At 40.5% G+C, this 19,069-nt stretch overlaps 1 protein-coding gene across 1 annotated transcript; it reads left to right on the forward strand.

The window, feature by feature from the left end:
• The first annotated feature begins 6,008 nt into the window (after window positions 1-6,008).
• IFNG (interferon gamma) lies at window positions 6,009-9,560 on the forward strand. The gene is made up of 4 exons (XM_052774581.1): window positions 6,009-6,131; window positions 8,105-8,173; window positions 8,536-8,715; window positions 9,435-9,560. The coding sequence occupies exons 1-4, from the start codon at window positions 6,009-6,011 to the stop codon at window positions 9,558-9,560; spliced, it is 498 nt and encodes a 165-aa protein (XP_052630541.1).
• Window positions 9,561-19,069: the final 9,509 nt, after the last annotated feature.

Genomic DNA, 19,069 nt, shown 5'->3' on the forward strand with positions numbered 1-19,069 from the left:
ATGAAAAGACTCTGAACAGCAGAAGCGTACAGTAAAAACGCACACCATGTTTGACCATCACTCTCTTCTACAATGCCATCATTGTTTTCCATACTTTACTGCAAGAAAAATAGCATTTTAGAATTGCACCTGCCTTTCTTGTGATTAGCTCCCACTGGTAGCTCATAGTTTCTTAATCATTCATACATGGGGACTGTGTTTTCTGGAGAGCTGGAAAACCAGTTTGTACCAACCTGAAATATGGCACAAGAAACAAGGAGGACACTTTGGTCTCCATTACATATTGCTGTCCATGCACAATCAGCAATGAGAAAACGTATATTATAGGTCCCTCTTTCCAGTCTCAGAATTCCTCATATACATCAGTTCAACAGTCTTTTAAGGAAAGGGAAGGGAGACAGCATTATGCTCATTTTTATAAACAGGGACAGTAACTGCTGTTAATGGGAACAGATGTTCTGAGAAAAATATTTGTTATCATCTCCATATGCTCCAGAAAATTATTTTAACATGAGTCCTGAATATTCATATTATGCTATTACTGGAGTCTCTAGACAACACAGACCTGATAGTCATATGGTTAGGAGTGGCCAAAAAGTCCACAGTAGTGTGTGAGAAAGACAAGCCCAGAACAGCTATTCACAGCTATCCTCTTCTTCCTGGGCAAGGCAAAAGCTTGAACTCTTATTTACAGGATGGATGAGTACTCAGACTATGAGGGGGTAGTTATTTCCTCTTACTAATTCAGAAAGTAATCATTAGTGTCTTGTGAAGAAAGGTTTTCCCAACCTATAAATTTTTTTCCATCCTGCAAGGGGTTACCAAATTGAAATTCTGAAGGGAAGTATGAAACAGATGTCTTGTGTCAGTCAAGGTATCATGATTTTAATAATTTTGAACTTACACTCTAATCACTTAAAGTTGTACCCATCAGCTCACTATCTATCTGGACATCTGTCTCTCTACATGTCTAACACCACTGGTTGTTAGTTTCCTCTTCCTTTTCTTTCTTTGGAAGACTCAGCAGCTAATGGGCATGAGAAAATTTGTGGGTGGAAAGAGGGATCAATAATATACATTCTCCCATTGCCGACTGCGTGCAGACAGGAGTATGTAATGGAGGCCAAAGGGTCTCCCTTGTGTCATATTTCAGATGGTACAAACTGGTTTTCCAGTTCTCTCAAACAAGAGCATTTCCAAAAAGTGCTTGGAATGGGCAGGATAGAGTATTTTGTTTAGAAAAATGTCAGAAAAGTTCATTTTGAGAATTTCAGAACTTCCCCCTGCCCTGAAACTCTTTTCTTATAAAACAAAGTAGCTGGTTTGTGCCAACACTATCCCTAGTAATAATTGGAAATATCCTCTAAATCACAGAGATCCAGTGGTCACAAGGAGTAGACAGCTACATCCTTCATAATGTGTAGCACTGATGAAACATATCCATATCTGTAGGAGAGTGGTGGGGTTTTTTTGTGGTAGGGAAAAATGTTAGTCTTACAGTGTGTTTGTAAAGCTCAGTTGTGAAGACATGAAGCCTGATTATCAAGACATCTATTTTTCAGATAGTGATAACATGAATAACAGTACTTAGTAATTACATAGCACTGGTACAACGTGTATGCAAACTTTAATGATTTAAACCCTTTACCCCCCGCCAGCATTGTGAAGGAGGAACCGAAGGAATTATTTCTGCTGCTTTATAGGAAAGAGGGTCTAAGAGGTAAATTGTGATGTAAAGTCAGAATGACGAGTCAGAGAGGGTTTTCCAACCCTGAGCTGCTGTCCTTGGGGAGTGGTAATAGAGGAAGCGACTGAGTTTTAGAGAAACGAAAGTCTGGCAGAGATCTGCTGGGCTGGTAAAGGTAGTTCCTTACTAACCACTCAGCCAGCACGCTGACAAGTATGCATAAAACAAAAAACGAAAGGGAAAAACCTTTAGTCAGTGGTCATAGTGAAATTTGGCATGACTTTGCAAGGACATCATCGGGTAATTGGTGTAAGGTGTTGTATGAACAGAAGGGTGTGAAACCTCTGCTTTGCATGAAGAGTCAGATGACTTCCAGGCAGCAAAATGAAAAAATGCCTTCCTTGGTTTCTTTTCCTACGTGTTTGGAACAGATGGAGCCACACAGAAGGTCCACGCCAATTCTATGCAGCACAAGACTTTTCAATACTATTCTGGCGTCTCTTTCAGCTAGATTAGGACTAGTGGTCAGGCAAAGACCTTGTGTTAGTGCTGAGTGTTCAGCCCCCTCCAGCATGCACTCAATAGATATCTACTAAGGAAGTGGATAAAAAATTGGATGCTCTTAGGCCCTTGGCTCTGTCTAGTAAAGGGCAGATATTTGCAGCATACCCCCTATTTTGTTTGTAACTGTGTTGATGCTCGGGTAAGGCAGCGCAGAGGAGCCATCTGAACCTGAGCCTTCCTCACAACCTGACTGTTCATGGTTCTTGGGAACAAGACATACACTGCACAATGGTGATCTGTTTCATCACTTTTGGATGGAATGGGAAGCAGAACAGGGCTGGGAGGGGTGCGGGACACCTGGGACTCAAGACCCTCACATTCTGACCATCTGCTGTAGGCTGTTGCCTAGTTTCAGAATGATTTGGAGAGAGGTGATGGTGTGTGTCAATAGAAGAGAACATTATGAGACGAGCATGTCAACATTAACATGGTGCCATTTATTTAAATGTAAAGGATTTGTAAGAGGGATCCTATATTTCTATATTAGAATACATTTCTGTCCAGCTGATGATATACCACAGAACATTCAACCCTTTGTGTCAGAATTTGAATGTGGAGATGAGTAGAAGGCCTGAATCTACTCTCCACAGGCAGGAGAGGGTACCTGGAAATCAGACCTGCACTCAGAAGATAACAGGACAGAGCCAGACGTCATGGCTTTCTTCTTCTTTGCTCTTTGCTTAATTTCTTGCCTCAGTTTATGATATAATAGTTGTAGCACTGCTTAGTGGGCAAAGGACCACAATGGGACTGGGAGACCCTGTTTGTGTTCCTAGATTTGCCTTTCTTAGATGCTGAATGATCATGAATCATCCCATTGCTCTGTGCTTCCATTTTCTTACCTGCAAAATTGGATGCTTGACCGTGGCCTCCTCTGAAAGGTGAGGAGATCTAGTGGCAAAATTAGCCATATAAACCTGCAAAACTTTAAGCAGGATCTACAAAAGGCGAGTTGGAAAAATCCTTTCTTTCTGATATTTCATCCTCCTGTTATTCTTAAAAGTTTATTAGTAATGGGAGACCAAAGGGAGGTCACTTGGGACGTACAGCCTGTTTGGATGAGATGCGTGTCTGACAGGCTTAACAAGGCAGTCTAACCCAGCGCAGTCACTCTGGATGAATAGTTCTCTGCAGAGGAAGGCAGTTGTACCGACTTAATCTTTCAGCTCCTGGAATTACATCTTCTGCCTGGCTGGATAATTACAGCAATTAGTTGTGTTCAGTTGTGTTGTGATTCATCCTCAACATGTTAAGAAGACTGAGCTGTTTGAGTAAAGAATCTCTTGCAAACTCCTTACTTGCAGCTATTCTTTGCACACTCTCTAGTAATTCAACAGAAAAGCACTGCTCAGATTAGGACCTGTAATGGTAAAAATTGGGCTTGATGACCCAGTCCCTCTTCCAGTTGCATGTTTCTGACAACATAAAGAGTGTAGGAACTCTTGTAATTCATGTAGCAGGAATCCTTTTCCTTCTGCCACTTGACATCTCCCTTCCAACATTTTGCCAAGGAATTGCTCCATAGGCTCATGGCCAACTGATGTGCCTCAGCACGCGTCTCTCACCTTGCAGAATATTCTTGGTATTCCTGTATGTATAGACTACATTTAGCTGTGCCACAACATGCCATTTGGCTCTGGTTGCCTGGCGAAGCAATCCAGATGTTTCAACATTACCAATAGGTTTGTTAAGTGTGCTGACGTTTGTGAGTCCACTTTGAAATGTAAGTCCATTTTGAATCTTGGTGGGACCTCCATTTGGTCACCATCCCTGGAGGTATTTAAAACATGTATACATGTAGCGCTTAAGAACATAGTTTAGTAGTGTTAGGCTAATGGTTGGACTCAATGATGTTAAGGGTCTTTTCAAACCTAAAAGATTCTGTGATTCTAATTTCTAGCATAGAATCATAGAATCAGAATGGTTTGGGTTGGGAGGGACCTTTGAAGATTGTCTAATCTCTGCCTTTCAGAGGAGGCCACTGTCAAGCATCCAATTTTGCAGGTAAGAAAATGGAAGCACAGAGCAATAGGATGATTCATGATCATTCAGCATCTAGGAAAGGCAAATCTAGGAACACAAACAGCATGATAACTTTGCATTTTTTTACAGTGCTTTGTAGCATCCTTGAATAGCATTATCATCTCACCTCCATGTCAACACTTCCAGCAATCAAGTTATTGCTTAATCAATTTTAATTTCCTAAACTAAAACCAAGATGGGCATTGCATAGTGTTACTACCCCAAGCAGATTACAACCCTAATTTTTGTGCAATCTGTCTACGCTGCTGTTCCCAGGGAGTTCAGCAATTGCTGGTGAAATCTGATTCTTGTCTCTGCAAAATGGCAATTCCCTGTTTGCAATGGTAGTAGTAGGCTAGATCTATTCCACAGATGGAAGTCCTCTTTCAAGCTGCAGATAAAAAATATTTGATAGCTTTAGTGGTCATTTGCTGAGATGGGAGGTGCTGCTGGGGAAGGGGCCAGCTTCTTGCAAGGAACACCCAAAGAACCATCTAGGGCTGTGCTGGAGAGTTCAAATTATACCTGTTGGTGGCCAGTTTAATTCTCATCTCTTTCTGATGAGCTACAGACATCCTTCACTGCTGCCTGTGTGAACTGAGCCCACAAGTGCTCTCTTATGATACTCTCTTGTTTTTCCCTATGGGCTCCTTCTTTCTTTCCCTTGTAGGCTCCTGCCTGCCCTGCATTCATATATTACAGCCTGAATTTACTCTAATTTCTTCGTCAGACTCTTCTCAGTAAGCTCCTTCCCCATGATATCCATCAAATCAGAGTTCGGTTCCTATACAAAAACCTTTTCCCCAGCTATCCTCAATACAGTTGTTTCAGGGGTCTGTATGCTCTTGGAGACCATCTTGTCTGTCTTCTTCAGCTGGGCTTTTTTTCATCCATGTCTTTCAGTTTTCATATCCTAAACACATAGTACAAATGGATGGGCAGGTGGGGAATTTTAATTATTGCCAAGCAGAAGTGAGTGTCTTGAGTACTAAATACTCTGCTTTTGCAGGTAGTAGACAACAATAGAGGAAGTTTATATGCATCACCATTGCAACCATGCTGGAATGTCATTTTCCCTCAGTCTATTTTGAATCTGGAGGTAAAGAATGAGAAAGCAGCAGAAATGCACTTTAGACCATGGAAAGAATGCAAATAGTGTTTCGCAAAAGGACAGCAGTAGGGAGAACATTTAGATCTCTAAGCGAGTCTGAAGAATGCCATGGCAATCTCAGTGGTTACTTTAAAAGAATACCAGAAATGAGTTGACTGTTACACTGACCCTTTAACCACACAATATGGTTTTTTTTCAGATAGTGTGTAAGAATATGCTTGAGCCACAATACATACTCCTCAATCAGTATCATAATTTCCCCCTTTTCCCCAACCACATGTGAAAGAAACTTCAGAATCTGCAACGTAAATGTTACCCATTGATGAACCACTGAAAATTTTTCCAGGACCATGCTTTAACAAAGATGCTTTCGAGGGATTCCCTTGATTAACCAAAACCGAAGTGTTCTTATCTAACACTATCTTGTCTAAATATACACAGGCTGTGATGACGAAATAAAAAATTTCAAGACCAGGTATAAATACCACTGACAGGCAGATGAAGTTCATTCGTCTACTTTCTTCTAATAGAAGATTTAACTATTAGAAGCTGAAGCTCACTGCTTTTAGAACTGACATCTCCTAGAACTTATCTGAGCATTTTAACTGAACCATCACCAAGACAATGACTTGTCAGACCTACAGCTTTCTTGTTCTGTCTGTCATCATGATTTATTTTGGACGTTTTGGAAATAGCTTAATCCTTGCTCAACTTCAAGATGATATAGACCAACTGAAAGCTGACTTTGTAAGTATGGTCTTCTACTGCATTTCTCTTCTCCTTCTGCTTGTGCTTCAGATATAGTCCAGACTTGAGCACTGCTTGACATACTCAATGTGTACCAATAGAGGGTAACCGTGGAACAATTTTTTTTTGTTTTATCTTTTTTTGAACAAGAATATGGACAATTTCTTTGGTTTTGCTAACCTCTTTCAGTAACATGATACAGTTTTCAATAGTCATAGTTAATGTATTAGTTTGCTTTTATTTCAGGGGCACTCTTCCTTTCACAAGAGTTTCTCCTAGCTCCATTCAGCCTTTGATTACATGGAATATTTTATAACAAGAAACCTTGATGCAATTTATGATGAATGAATGAATCTTGATTCAATTCTATTCAGGTGCAATTTACTGACACTTTTTTAGTTTTAGGTTAGTAAAGTTAATGGGGGATTTAGTATTAGTTAGCAACATAAACAAAGTGGAGAACTTTTGCTTTAACAAATGCATCTGGTACTTAGTAGTAGTAGTAGTAGTGTGTTGCCCAAAGGTGGTTCCTAGTGCTTATTCTTTTGCATCCTCCAGCCATTCTGCTTCCATATCTGTGACTATGATCTGGCATGGGAATGTTATCCGGCATGATATTACTTCTTTTCAGACAGAATTTTAATAACTTGATAACTGTATTGTTAATTTACCTATCTTCATCTAGGAGGTATTAAAGTAGTTCACAGTTGATTTCAGCTGGGATTAGTCACAGCGATAACAGATCTACAATAGAGTTACTTCTAATTAACAGCTTTTATTCTCAGTATGTTTAGGGGTTCTTTCCTTAAATGCGTGAAAGCAACTGCAGGAGTCTGCTCCTATCTTCAGCTCTGATTTTGTCAGAATTTTGTGCATATGAAAGTTGAAATTTAGTAGTCAAAGAATCACCCTGAAGTATTACACAAAGAAGCCTAGTGTGATACTTCAGTGTTTGCAGATTAATAGTAAACTGGCTGTAAAATTGGCATTATATCTTAAATTTGTCATTAGCATAGATCTGAGAGATTCTCACTAAAGTATATATAACTCTGTCGGAGAGATCCTAAGCCATGGTGAGCTTCTTGCACTGATGTTAAAAACTCTGGTCCACAGCAGGTGCTCCCCACCTTTCAGAAGAACAGCAAAACAAGGTTTGGCGATGTGCTCAGCACGGGGGGCCAATCAGCCTACAAGGTTTCTGTCAGCCTGCAAGTTTTCCCTTTGCACTCACTATATTTAAATTACTGAGCAGACAAATAAGGAAATAGTGACTGTTGTATACAAAAAGAAAAAAAAAAAAAGACACACAGAGAAGAGGAAATGATTCAGTTTACCTTTCCTTGGTAGAATTGTATTGCTCTTTGTTTCCTAGAATCTGCCACAATGTGTGGCTAACATCTGATGGTTAAACTCCATCCCTGCAAGCCTCTCAGTAGCCCACTAACCTTGTATATCCCCATGCCTGACTGTGGGCTACTGGGCTATTCTCCAGTTCTACAAACTGTAGTTTTCTAGTAAAGTTAATTTGTTCTTGTTCCATATGAGATTTTACTAAGACTGGATAAATTCAAGGCCACAGACTACGCACTGGTGGACTTTGACTTACCAGAAGACATGCCAAGATCAGATCTGACAATTTTCTAGCCAGTTGCTATGCTTATGAAGTTTAATTTTCAGCTGTCAATACCAAAACTTGCAAGGAGCATTTGGTCAAATAGATGGTGCTAAATGTCTCTATTCAGATGAGTTATAGCAGGACAAGACATTGAAAAGCAGACTAATGCCGTTTCTGGTACTAGGCAGTCATCCAATGCGATTTGGTGCTTAGAGAAGTGAAAGCATTGTAATAGCTATAGGCCAGTGGTGCAAAAATCACGTCTCTCTGTTTTTCACTGCTCATTTGAATAGAGAACACAAATTTGCCTTTTGATAAGTATTGTTTGCATAACAGATATGTTTGTTCTTTGTTGCAGAACTCAAGTCATTCAGACGTAGCTGACGGTGGACCTATTTTTACAGATAAACTGATAAACTGGACAGAGGTGAGTCAGAACCAGATATGACAAAGCATTTCAGGCGCTTTGCGGGGCACTTTTGGTACAAAGCAGCTCCCAGGGCCAGTGTAACCAGCCGGGGTAAAACAAACACGAGCAGAGTCTGCTTCGGTAGCTTGGCAATGAGAAAACAATCCCCATAAAAATGCTTCCCATAAGGATCAAGGTGCTTTATACTGCACCATGAGCTGATCCTGAGGTACAGCCAAGCCCAGGAGATGAATTGCAGCATCTTCTTTATCATCCTGTTTCAAGCAGCAGTGAGAACCCGTGTGCTGCATTTTAGCTTCGTTCATTTTCCTGCTGATGGGCACTCACAGACCTTTCTTTCTGACTGTATCTTTCAACAGAGAAATGAAAAAAGGATCATCCTGAGCCAGATTGTTTCCATGTACTTGGAAATGCTTGAAAAAACTGCCGAGAAAAAGGCGCACGCCAGGCATATAGTCGAGGAGCTCTATACTCTGAAAGCAAGCCTTCCTGATGGCTTACAGAAGGTGAAAGACCTCATGGACCTCTCAAAGATTCAGGTAAGGCTCTTCCTCTGCCTCCAAGGCTCATGACACTATATTTTCCAGTTGAGATTTGAGTGTGACTCAAGCCAATAATGCTTCAGTAACCCGTCTGGTAACCCCCGTCTGGCTGAGTTCACACTGGAAAACCCAATGTTTCCAGCTGCAGGGGCTGCTGCGGGTCTGCGGTGTGGGGTGTGAGCGTGGGGGGGCCGCCCTCTCTGAGTCTTGCCGGAGTCTGGCACAGAGGTGCCGGCAGCGCTGCCGCTTCGCCTGCCCACCAGAGCTGCCACCGACACGGCCATTTTGTGGTTTAGGAATTGGGTGGGAAAGTTGTGCCCGGCTACGGTGTGCCTCCGCGGGCTTTGGAGGCACTTGGCTTATCGAGCGAGTGCCAACGGCACGAACCACCGACCTCTGCAGAGGTCCGCAGCCAACACCCCAGTGGAGTTGGCTGCTTGTGGGTAACTCATTTATCATGGCACTAACTACAGAATAGCTCCGTTTCACAGAATATGGCTGGTCTGCGGCATGTTGCAAAGTAGCACAGAAAGTGGAAAACAAAAATCTGTGACAAAAAGTGGCTCTTTGTTGTAGGAATTAGGTAGGAGAGTAATTAGAAACCGCTGATGTCCAGCTGGTTTACCCTGGTAGCAGTGGAGCCTGTAGGATGTGATCAGTAAATAACTACAGCTCTTGGCATGACCTTCATTCTGTTTGTTTCTTACTCGCAACAGATGAGCGACCTGAGAATTCAACGCAAAGCTGCGAACGAGCTGTTCAGCGTCTTACAAAAACTGGTGGAGACTTCAACTTCTCTCAAAAGGAAAAGGAGCCAGTCTCAGAGGAGGTGCAAATGCTAATGACATCATATGACCTTTTGTACTGAGATATTGTGCGAATTTTGTTATGATGCACATTTTTTTATTTCAATCTTATTACTGAGTTTTTATACATTTATTTATTAATATTTAAGTATTTTAAATAATTATTTATAAAGAAACACCAATCAAAGTATTTATACCTCCTACTACTGTATAAGAAATGACTTTTTGTCTTAAAATCCTGTCTATCTGTTATATGTTTGTTGACCTGAAAATATAGAACGAGGCAATGTTTACCCAGTTTCCATATGGAAATCCTGAAATGACATGATACGGTACCCAGCTTTCCATCTGGTGCTGTCTTGGGAGAGGGATGTTATAAGATTAGTCTCATCATTCATCTGTTTGGCATGGAGATGCAAGCACCAATATGGGGAAGTTTCTGTACTCAGGAAAACATTTTCATATCTGCTTACTTCTAAGCATATCTATATCCAAATCAAGCAAATAGACATGCTTAAAGATAGGCAGATGCTGAAGCACTTTTCTGAACTAGGGGATTGATGATTAATTGCTGGTAATTATTGTTATGCACTGAAGTTACCAGGAGGCCAGGCCAGTTAGCAGCTCCAGGAAATGTGACTAACTCTATTGCACTGACTTAACTTCAACTTACCAATTTTGAGAAGTTCTGTATTTTTTTGTACTGAATCATTTAAATGTGTCTGATGTAATTTTATTTATTTGGAGGAAGTAGTATGGAAGTTTTTATTTCAAGGACTATATTTTTGTACTGGAATATTATTTAAAACTTTGGATTTCTCAACGGAAACTTTTTGAAATCTGGATATTAAATATATTAAAAAAAAAAAAGTGTGCTTGGATATTTATTCACCAGAACCTCTGTGAAAAGTAGAACGTTAATCTTGCTCTATGTTGTCACAAAAGATGACCCTGCCCAGATATATAAAAACCTATTTTATTTCCTCCTGCCTGTCCAAGATTTAGGAATGGCTAATGTTTTCAAAAAATCTGGCAGAAGGGTCTAAAATTCCCAAGCTCTTCAAGTTCTGCTTGTATCTGGATGAGGAAACATCATTTTGCTTACAAGAAGGTGTTGATTATTTGAAATTTGTTGTTACTCTGATTTAAAATAAAAGACACTTCCAAATCTCTCTGCAAGTCAAAGTTATGGAACTTAGATGGAGGACAGCCCATCTGCTGGGCTCTCTGTGGGTGGTACGAGCTGGAGGCCTGGGGCTGCTCGGGCTTTGACCAGTCTCAGAGGCTTGGGTTTGGGCATGGGCTTGGGGAGGAGAGTTGGTGGGGCTTCCAAATTCGCAGGTCCTCAGGGGTTTACCAAGCAAATTATCTGGGGCCAGACTCGTTGGGCTGACTGGGAATGGGGCAGATTTTCCTTGGGATTCCTGCCAACATGGGACCTCCAACTTCCCCCTTGAACTTTGACTGAATCAACAAATTCCAGAAATAGCACCCCACCGAGCCCTAAGTTTAGTAATAAGCCCAATGAGTTTAGCTGTAATTGTTGCAGCAGTTCCTATTTCCATGGGCCCAGCTGCCTCCCCTGGTATAAGATACCTTCATTCACATCCTCATTTTACAGTCATAACAAAATGACTCAGTAATCCTGGACACTTGAACTGATTTTGAAGGAAACAGCTGTTCTTGTTTGTACTCATCACAGACATGCGTACGCATGTGAGATGCAAGTGAAATAACGCTGTGGGATTCCTCCTGTACCAGGACTAAGCATGAGAAGCCCCAGTATGCATTCAACATAGGCAATCCATTCTCTGCGCACATGGTCTTTTATGAGGTATTACTTAAAAAAGACTAACTGTCCTCCAGGGAAGCAAAGCCAGCTGTAGCAACTTCTATTTAAAAAAAAAAAAAAAAAAAGGAAGAAGAAAAGGAAAAGAAGAAAGAGAAAAGGAGAAGAGAAGGAAAAATGAAAAACCTAACAGGGGAGGTTAAAGTTTCATTAGCCATTGGCAATGAGACAGTGTGTCTCCCCACTACTCCTGGTTAAATTAATACTCTATTTTTTTAATTTAAAGCCGGGAGTGGTTAGGATCTACTTTATTGAAATATAAACTGAAAAGTCTACTCTCCTTCCACACCTTGCCAAAGGGGTCCATGGAAAAACACTTAAGGCCATTGCTGTACATCCAGCAGGAATAACATTTACCCATCCATCCTGCCTTAGTTGTGTGTACCCAAGCCTGTGCCATTTTCTGTGCTGTGCTGTGCTGTCCCATGCAGTCCTGCTGCTACCCATTAAATCTGGCCCAAACCAGCAAGGGTTTTTGGGGGAGGTTATTGCTCAGTCACATAATTTTCCAGGTTCTTCTCATCCCAGTGCTGGGTAGCAGAGGCAGAGCAGCAGGGAGGCAATGAGCAGCTGGGAGATGGAGTAGCAGCTGGCACTGCTGGCAAAATGTGTTTGTGCACTCTGATTTCAGTAGTTTGGTGGTTTGGGGGTTTTTTGTTTGTTTGGGGTTTGTTTTTTTTTTTAATTTTATGTCAAAGTATCCTTATTTCCAGCTGGAAATTTTTAAAGCATCTTTAAACCTTTCATGTTAAATCCGACTCCAGACATTGCAGAGATTCACCAGTGCTGCCATAGTTACCTAACGACTCAAAGGAATCCAAATAATTTTTTTCTCATATTGGCCTCCCCCTGAGTTTTCCCTGTGTAAGTCTGTGAGACCCATTTCTACAGGGTGCTTAAGATAAGCTGCTGAACTAATCATTCCTCACTTTGCTCTGTTAATGTGATAACAGTGTTTGAGAAGAACATCATAAAAATCAGCCTCCACAAGACGATATTTTTTCCCCTCAGTTGTATACCATACAAATGAGGTGAATCACTTTTAACATGAAAACCTGTCATCTCTTCTCTCAAATCCATTGGAGTCCTGGATCTCCTCTTCTGTGTCATTCCTCACTATAACCAAGTGAGGAAGGCATTTCCAGCTAAGTTAAATTTAAGTGTGAAATCAATTGTAACGGCTACCCTAAATATTTCCAAAGAGAAACATAGCAGAAACGTTGGACATTTTTACTGAAGGCCAGCGCAATTTTTTCCAGCTACGCAACCTGAGAGAGAATTAATAGATATGCATGCACAGGAGTGAAAAGATATTATCTGTTATCTAGTAGTTAAAATTAGAAAGGGGAAAAATAAAAAGAAAAGACAGCATTGTCTCAGAAAGTCGCTGTGGTTTATGCATCACTTCTGCAGCATATTGATTCTATCCTTACTCTCTATTCCTGCATATTATCAGCACTGATTTTAATCTGCCATTTATCGCCTTGTCAGTCAGTATTTTGAAGTCCTTTAATAGTTCTTTGCAGCCAGATCTCCTCTCTGGTATCCTGAATAACTCAGTACATCAGCAAACTTAATTATGAATATGAATGACTAAGTTAATATGAATAATGCAGTACATCAGCAAACTTAATTATGAATATGAATAACTAAGTTAATATTAATAACTTAGTACATCAACAAACTTAATTATTTCACAGTTCACCTCATTTCCCAAATTGCTGATGGCTATGTTAAATGGCACAGGACCCAGGCAAGACCTCATGGCTGAACGCACTTAACTGATTCCTACCCCTTATTTCTTATCTTTTAACCAGTTGCATATTTATGTGAGGACTTCCTTATAATGTAATAGCTTAACTTCTTTGGTAGCTTTATAGTGAGACTCAGCTGAAATTCTTTTGAAGATCCAAGGACATGATGCTATTTTGTCTCCCCCTTGTCTGTGTATTTTCTGGCTTTTCAGTAAACTCTGGTATAACCAAGAAGTGTGGTATATCCTGTCACAAATGTCGTATTTACTCTTCTCTTGTGCACCACATTTATCCATGGGCCGTCTCTGTCTTGGTATTGTGTGGTAGGGATGTCAGCCTTCCTGGTTTGCAGTTTTCTGGGATTCCCCTGAGGCCTTTTAGAAAATTAATAGCCAATAAGCCCACTTTGTGCCTCCCTGGTGTAGGGGCAGACTCAAGAGCAGGTTATATCCCCCACACCCCACGTTCTGTAGTTCAGCTGTTTCACCCTTGAGTCCTGCAGGACTCCTGGGTGAAGGTTGTCGGCTCAAATCTGTCCTTGGGGTCATCTTCCTCCACAGGTCTAGAAGTGACCATGGGGGTTTTTTTGGTCAGTGGGAAGCAGGAATAATAAAAAAGTCTAAAAAGGTCTGGAGGTGGAAAAAACCCAAACGTGGCAGACGGGTGTGGGATTTTCAGCCCAAAATAGCTATTCATGCAAAAAACTCTCACCTCTCTGCTGTCTTGTGTGGGACAGAGAAGTAATAACAGCAACTTCTGCAATGCATGGGATGTACGTAGGCTGCTGAAGTAGGTGAGGAGCAGCGTAACAGTCTAGCAACAGCAACAAATACGACTTCTGGGTGCATTACGTAGCAGTTGGTTCTGATGCAAGATAGCAAAATAAGGCCACCTGTCTTCCAGCTTCCTCTTTTACTCTTTTTCTTTCCAAGGTTCCCTCTCACAGTGAGCAAACTCCTCCTGGGAAGCAATAAGGAAGGTCTATGCCAAAAATTTACCAGCAGAACAGAGCAGGGCCATTCCTTGATCCATGGCAAAACCAACTGGGGCTGAACGGTGGTCACATCATGCCAGAGGGAAATCAAAATGAAAGAGGGCTCAGTTCCCTGTCGCACAAAGGCGGTAGGAACCTCCTGCATCATGCCATGTTCCCTGCTACCTCCCAGGCAAACGTGTTGTTTGCGAGATTTCCCCCCAGATCACAGGTCTGAGATTACCTTGACCTTACACAACAGAAAGCAAGCCAGTCAGGTAAACCTGGTCTCTAAATCAACCTAGTGCTGTGAGTTATCACCACTCCAAGACCTTTTGGTTGCACACATTCAGTGTTTTGCAGTATCAGGTCCTGTACAGAATTGGATCTCCTTTTAAGTCATATGTCTGCAGAGTGCATGGAGATATACGGCATGCACATGTGATACGGCATACAGGTTTTGATCAATGATACACACAGGAGTATATTGTTCAGAGATGGCTGAGGATTTCTCTGTGTTCCTATCTGGATACACTATTCTTTCCAGTGTGCTGCCTATAGGATCATGCTCGTAAGGAGCTGGCAGTTTTCTGGAAGATGCTATTAACAGGAGTAAACGGCACTCAGTACTTCTTCACAGATTGGATCTATGTTATTAAACAAGATGCAATAAAATATATCTATTTGCATAATCATTTCCACAGAAAAGTATTCTTGAAAAGTGTATCATCATATACAATGAACCCAAAGCCAATGACACTTTGAAGGAAAGTCATTCCACAACTCACAATTTTATGTTATCCTCAGGCTGTTAATGTCACCAGTGGTAAGGAAATTCCCCTACATTCACCCTTCTTATAGGCTCCTGAAAGTCAAACACCAGATGTTGCTCACTGGCGTCTCTCCCTCTAGGGCACGCACAACTCTGTCCTCAGTCCACTTTCACATCTCCCTGCATTATCATCCTGTGTCCTCCTCCACAGATTAATTATCATCCTGTGTCCTCCTCCACAGACTAATTGTGTCAATGATTTACATTCTTATAAGAACAAATTTAGACTTCCCATTTTAGCTTCATCTTTAGAAGGACCATTGAAACACTATGTAAATAATGCTTTTCTATCAATTAAAAATTTATTTTCAGGGATTTATAACATATTTCCTCCCCACTCGAGCTGTATTTACATGACTACACTATTTCAAGGAAACATGATGCTAAATTGACTGGTGCAACTAACGTTTAAAATACTTACCTGAATTGAAAATTTGGCTACTAGGCTAAACAAATGCTAAAGAACTCAGCCTTACCCAACTTATTGCAATGACCATGTGCAGGTCTTTACTATCTCTACTGAAAAGCCAGTTGGATACTGTTCACTTGAAGTATGTAATTCCTTGTGCAGCTGGTGCTGCTTGAGATTTCTGTTACAGGTTGATTGATTTAAAAACTCACAAAAGTCAATAGAAAGATTTCTTTTGATTTAAAAGTGATTTGAATTGGGTAACTGGATTCTGGATATGGATATAAGGGTGTGGGTTTTTTAATTATATATACCTTGAGTGGTGGGCCCAAACAAATGACTGTAATAAAAGAAAGACTATAGAAGAGGTTGAGACTGTAGTATAGATCCTGCACTTTCATCATTTTGTATCAAAAAGAACCACCAGTGTTCACATTATTTGCTGAGAATATTCTTCATTTCCCTAAATAATCTCAAAATTCCTCACAGTTGCACCTGGTATACAGTCTTGAGAAGTAAGAAGAAAGTGAAAACCCACTACACACCATGGGCTCTATTTCATTTGTATGGTGCAGCCTTGCAGTCTTTTGGTTCCTGAATCATGCTTCTCTTTTGGCCACTCCAGACACTCAGAGAACACCTTTTACTTAATGCTGGGAAGATTTCATTACTCACTGTAAAGCTAAACTGTTTTGGTTTTGATTACAAATAAATGTGCTAAAGTCCTTTCCCTTGTCTAGCCCAGTAGAAGAATGTTTGGGATAAAATGGATGTGAATTCATAGAACGGCCATAATTTATTGATAAATGACAAAATTCTCAAGGTACATAAAACACCAGAAAACAATTAATTTAAAATGTTTACAGTACTTTTCAGAGATTTGTCAAAAACATATAAAATGCTGTCATTTGCCCTATGTCATTCATGTGCTTGTTCTCTTAGTTTGTTTAGATTAAGAGAAGTTTAAGAAAAATTATGTATGAACTAACAAATTGTTGAGATTTCTTATCTGAAACAAACAAGCAGTGATGAAAGTCTATATGTGCTACCCAGCTGGTGAAGCTCATGTTGCCTATCTAGCAACTGTTTTTTTTCCATAGACTTTGTAAAAATTATTTGTTTCTTGAACCCTGCAAAAAATAGCTTGGTATACTTCTGAGATGGTATTTATCACAAGTGGCTAGTGACATGGATATAAATGGAAAAACTTATTCATTTTAAAACCCTGAACTAGTCTTAGTAAGCTAGCTCTTCATTTTCAGAGAGTTCTTATGAATTCTAAAATTACGTATAGACCAACCGCACAAATGCTACGTTAACATACTGTAGGGAAAGAACAGCAATTAAAAGCAGAAATTCTACTGTATTTGTGTCTGTATCTCCAAAATAAGCTATACACAGATGGACAAAACAGGTATCTTTTAGCCTGCACAGAGAAAAACAGAGTCTCAGATGAAAAGTAAGTCACTTCAGCTAAGTAGTTTCTATCCAGTGATAGAAGTTGCTTCCCGGTAAGCATTTCACATACCATAAAAAAAACCTTTTAAAAAATATTACAAACCCAAATATAGTTTCATTTACACTTTTTACAGAAATGATTTTTAACTACCCGTGGAACCTACTGAAGGCCCTGTCTCAAACCAGAGGTGCTCTTTGAGGATGTGGGAAGGGCTGTCTGACCTCTAGACTCTGACTAGAGCCAAGGAATAGCTCTAGTCTGAAGGTCTGTCCTTCTTCTACAATTGTTTAATAGATCTAGGCCCTCTTTTTATCCATACAGCACTCATTTAACATATTTTTAATTTTGTTAGACCATGTACATCAATTCACATCTTTTCAATTTTGCTAAGCCATTTTCTGCTCCAAAGGGGCTTTTCTGACAAACTTGCTGAAACTGTGTGACAAAATGGCTGACAATACAGAAGAAGAATTTTCAAGAAGACACTTTTAATACTGGATAGGCTTCTTTTTGACTTATTTGTCAGCACAACCTATCATCTCCAGGGCAAGGTGCTTGTGTGCATTTCTCTGTGGGGCATTTCTGAAAGCACAACGCAGTGATGTGGCAGGGGTCTTGGGAAGTACCAAGTCAGGATCTCCATCTGAGTCAGCACTTGCCTCCAGGTGGGACAAAATATGAAATACATCTGCCCTGCCCCTCTTCCCACATGGGAAGCTCTGCTCCTGCTGGTGCCTGTGCTCCCCAGTACCTTCTCTGGCTTCATATTCAGAGTGAATGAGCTACAGCTGATCATCCACTTAGTGGTTCAGATAGGAAAATGAGCAAGGTTTTGGACTGATTTTAACCTTCCTCCTCAGTCCTTGTTTCTGTTTCAAATTTCCACTGCTTTCCTGTGACTTCTTTGTAACTAGACTTTTTTCCCTCTGGTCACCTGGCCCTCTTTTTCTCCCACTCCCAGGAAAGTTCTCTGATTTTTTACCCTGCTTGGCTCTTTTCAGAGCTCAGCCTTCCTGAGCCGATGAATAGGGCCAAAACTCATCCTTTCTTACAGATCTCTTTTCAGGACCTAGTGCTTCCCATGAGAAGTGACCCTGATAATTCTGGTTGAGCACAAAGGAAATCTCTCTCAGATGGGTGTTTGTATTAATACATGTGTGTCTATTTTCAGAAAAGCCCAAACCAACCTTTTGTCACCCTCAGCCCCGTATCTTAAGAAGACTGCACATCATTCAGCTATGTACTTTAGCAGTTTCTAAAAAATAACTATTTGACTTTATTATTACCATCCTCATCTTCTCTCTCTTCTTTATTCGTTTTTATCACACTCACTTGCATACTGGGTTTATAAAACTTAGTAGCACCTTGCAAGCTCCTATCAAATATTGTTAGCTAATTCAGTTGAGCTGATACTGTTACGCTCTGTCCCTTTCATCTTTTATAGTAGCCATTAATCGGAGAGATTCTTACTCACCCACATAAGAAATAATGAGTCTAACAATTAAGTGTGGGAGTTTTACTTCTTGTCTGGCTATTTCTTACCTGTAGCTAATTGGTTTTATCTTCATAGGAAAGTCTGTGGGTTTTGCTCCTTTTTACTGTTATTGTTTTCTTCCCGGTAGCTATTCTCAGTTTGTCTCTATTTGAGTTAGAAGAGTCCTCCTGCACAATACCTTCTCAGCCACAGGAATATGCAAAGACATGGATACCAAATTCAGCATCAAAGCAGCTTTTGCTATTCTGACATACCAGCACGAGCACTGCTACTCAGGAAGACTGAGAGTGGATAGGTGGCCTGGAGTTTAAAAACGTCTGACTGAGGGTTAGCCCAAGAAGAAAGATAAATTTCCTTTTCACTATAGTCCTGCTTTGCCACCCCAAAGTACAGGCACACAACATTTTATCTTACTGAGAGATGCACACACTCATGCAACTGGCCAAACCCCAACTTTTCTGCAGCAGAATTAATTAGTTTATACTTAGCACCTGGACTATACACTTGAGTTTAACCATTAAATAAAGTTGTTGAAAAGGAAATGCTAGCTTTCATGTGTTTGAGAAGGCTGTGGTGAGGGGAAGTAACAAAATTCAAAAGAAAAGGTCCAATGCAGTACCACCATCTGATAGCCTGTTTTTGTATCACCACATCTGCCTCAGCGTGCCAGAGGCAAGCCAAATTTTCTTTCCACCAGACACACAATTTTAAGAATTGCTGAGCTGTGTGGACAGAAAGTCACCTCCGGGCTAAGCAAAAAAGGACCTGCCAGGA

This window comes from Harpia harpyja, chromosome 23 (assembly GCF_026419915.1).
Source record: "Harpia harpyja isolate bHarHar1 chromosome 23, bHarHar1 primary haplotype, whole genome shotgun sequence".
Lineage (NCBI taxonomy): Eukaryota > Metazoa > Chordata > Aves > Accipitriformes > Accipitridae > Harpia > Harpia harpyja.

Coding starts and splice junctions, on each gene's coding strand:
- IFNG (XM_052774581.1), top strand. CDS start 6,009: ATGACTTGTCAGACCTACAGCTTTCTTGTTCTGTCTGTCATCATGATT. Junction 6,132..8,104: donor ACCAACTGAAAGCTGACTTT/GTAAGTATGGTC, acceptor TCTTTGTTGCAG/AACTCAAGTCATTCAGACGT. Junction 8,174..8,535: donor AACTGATAAACTGGACAGAG/GTGAGTCAGAAC, acceptor ATCTTTCAACAG/AGAAATGAAAAAAGGATCAT.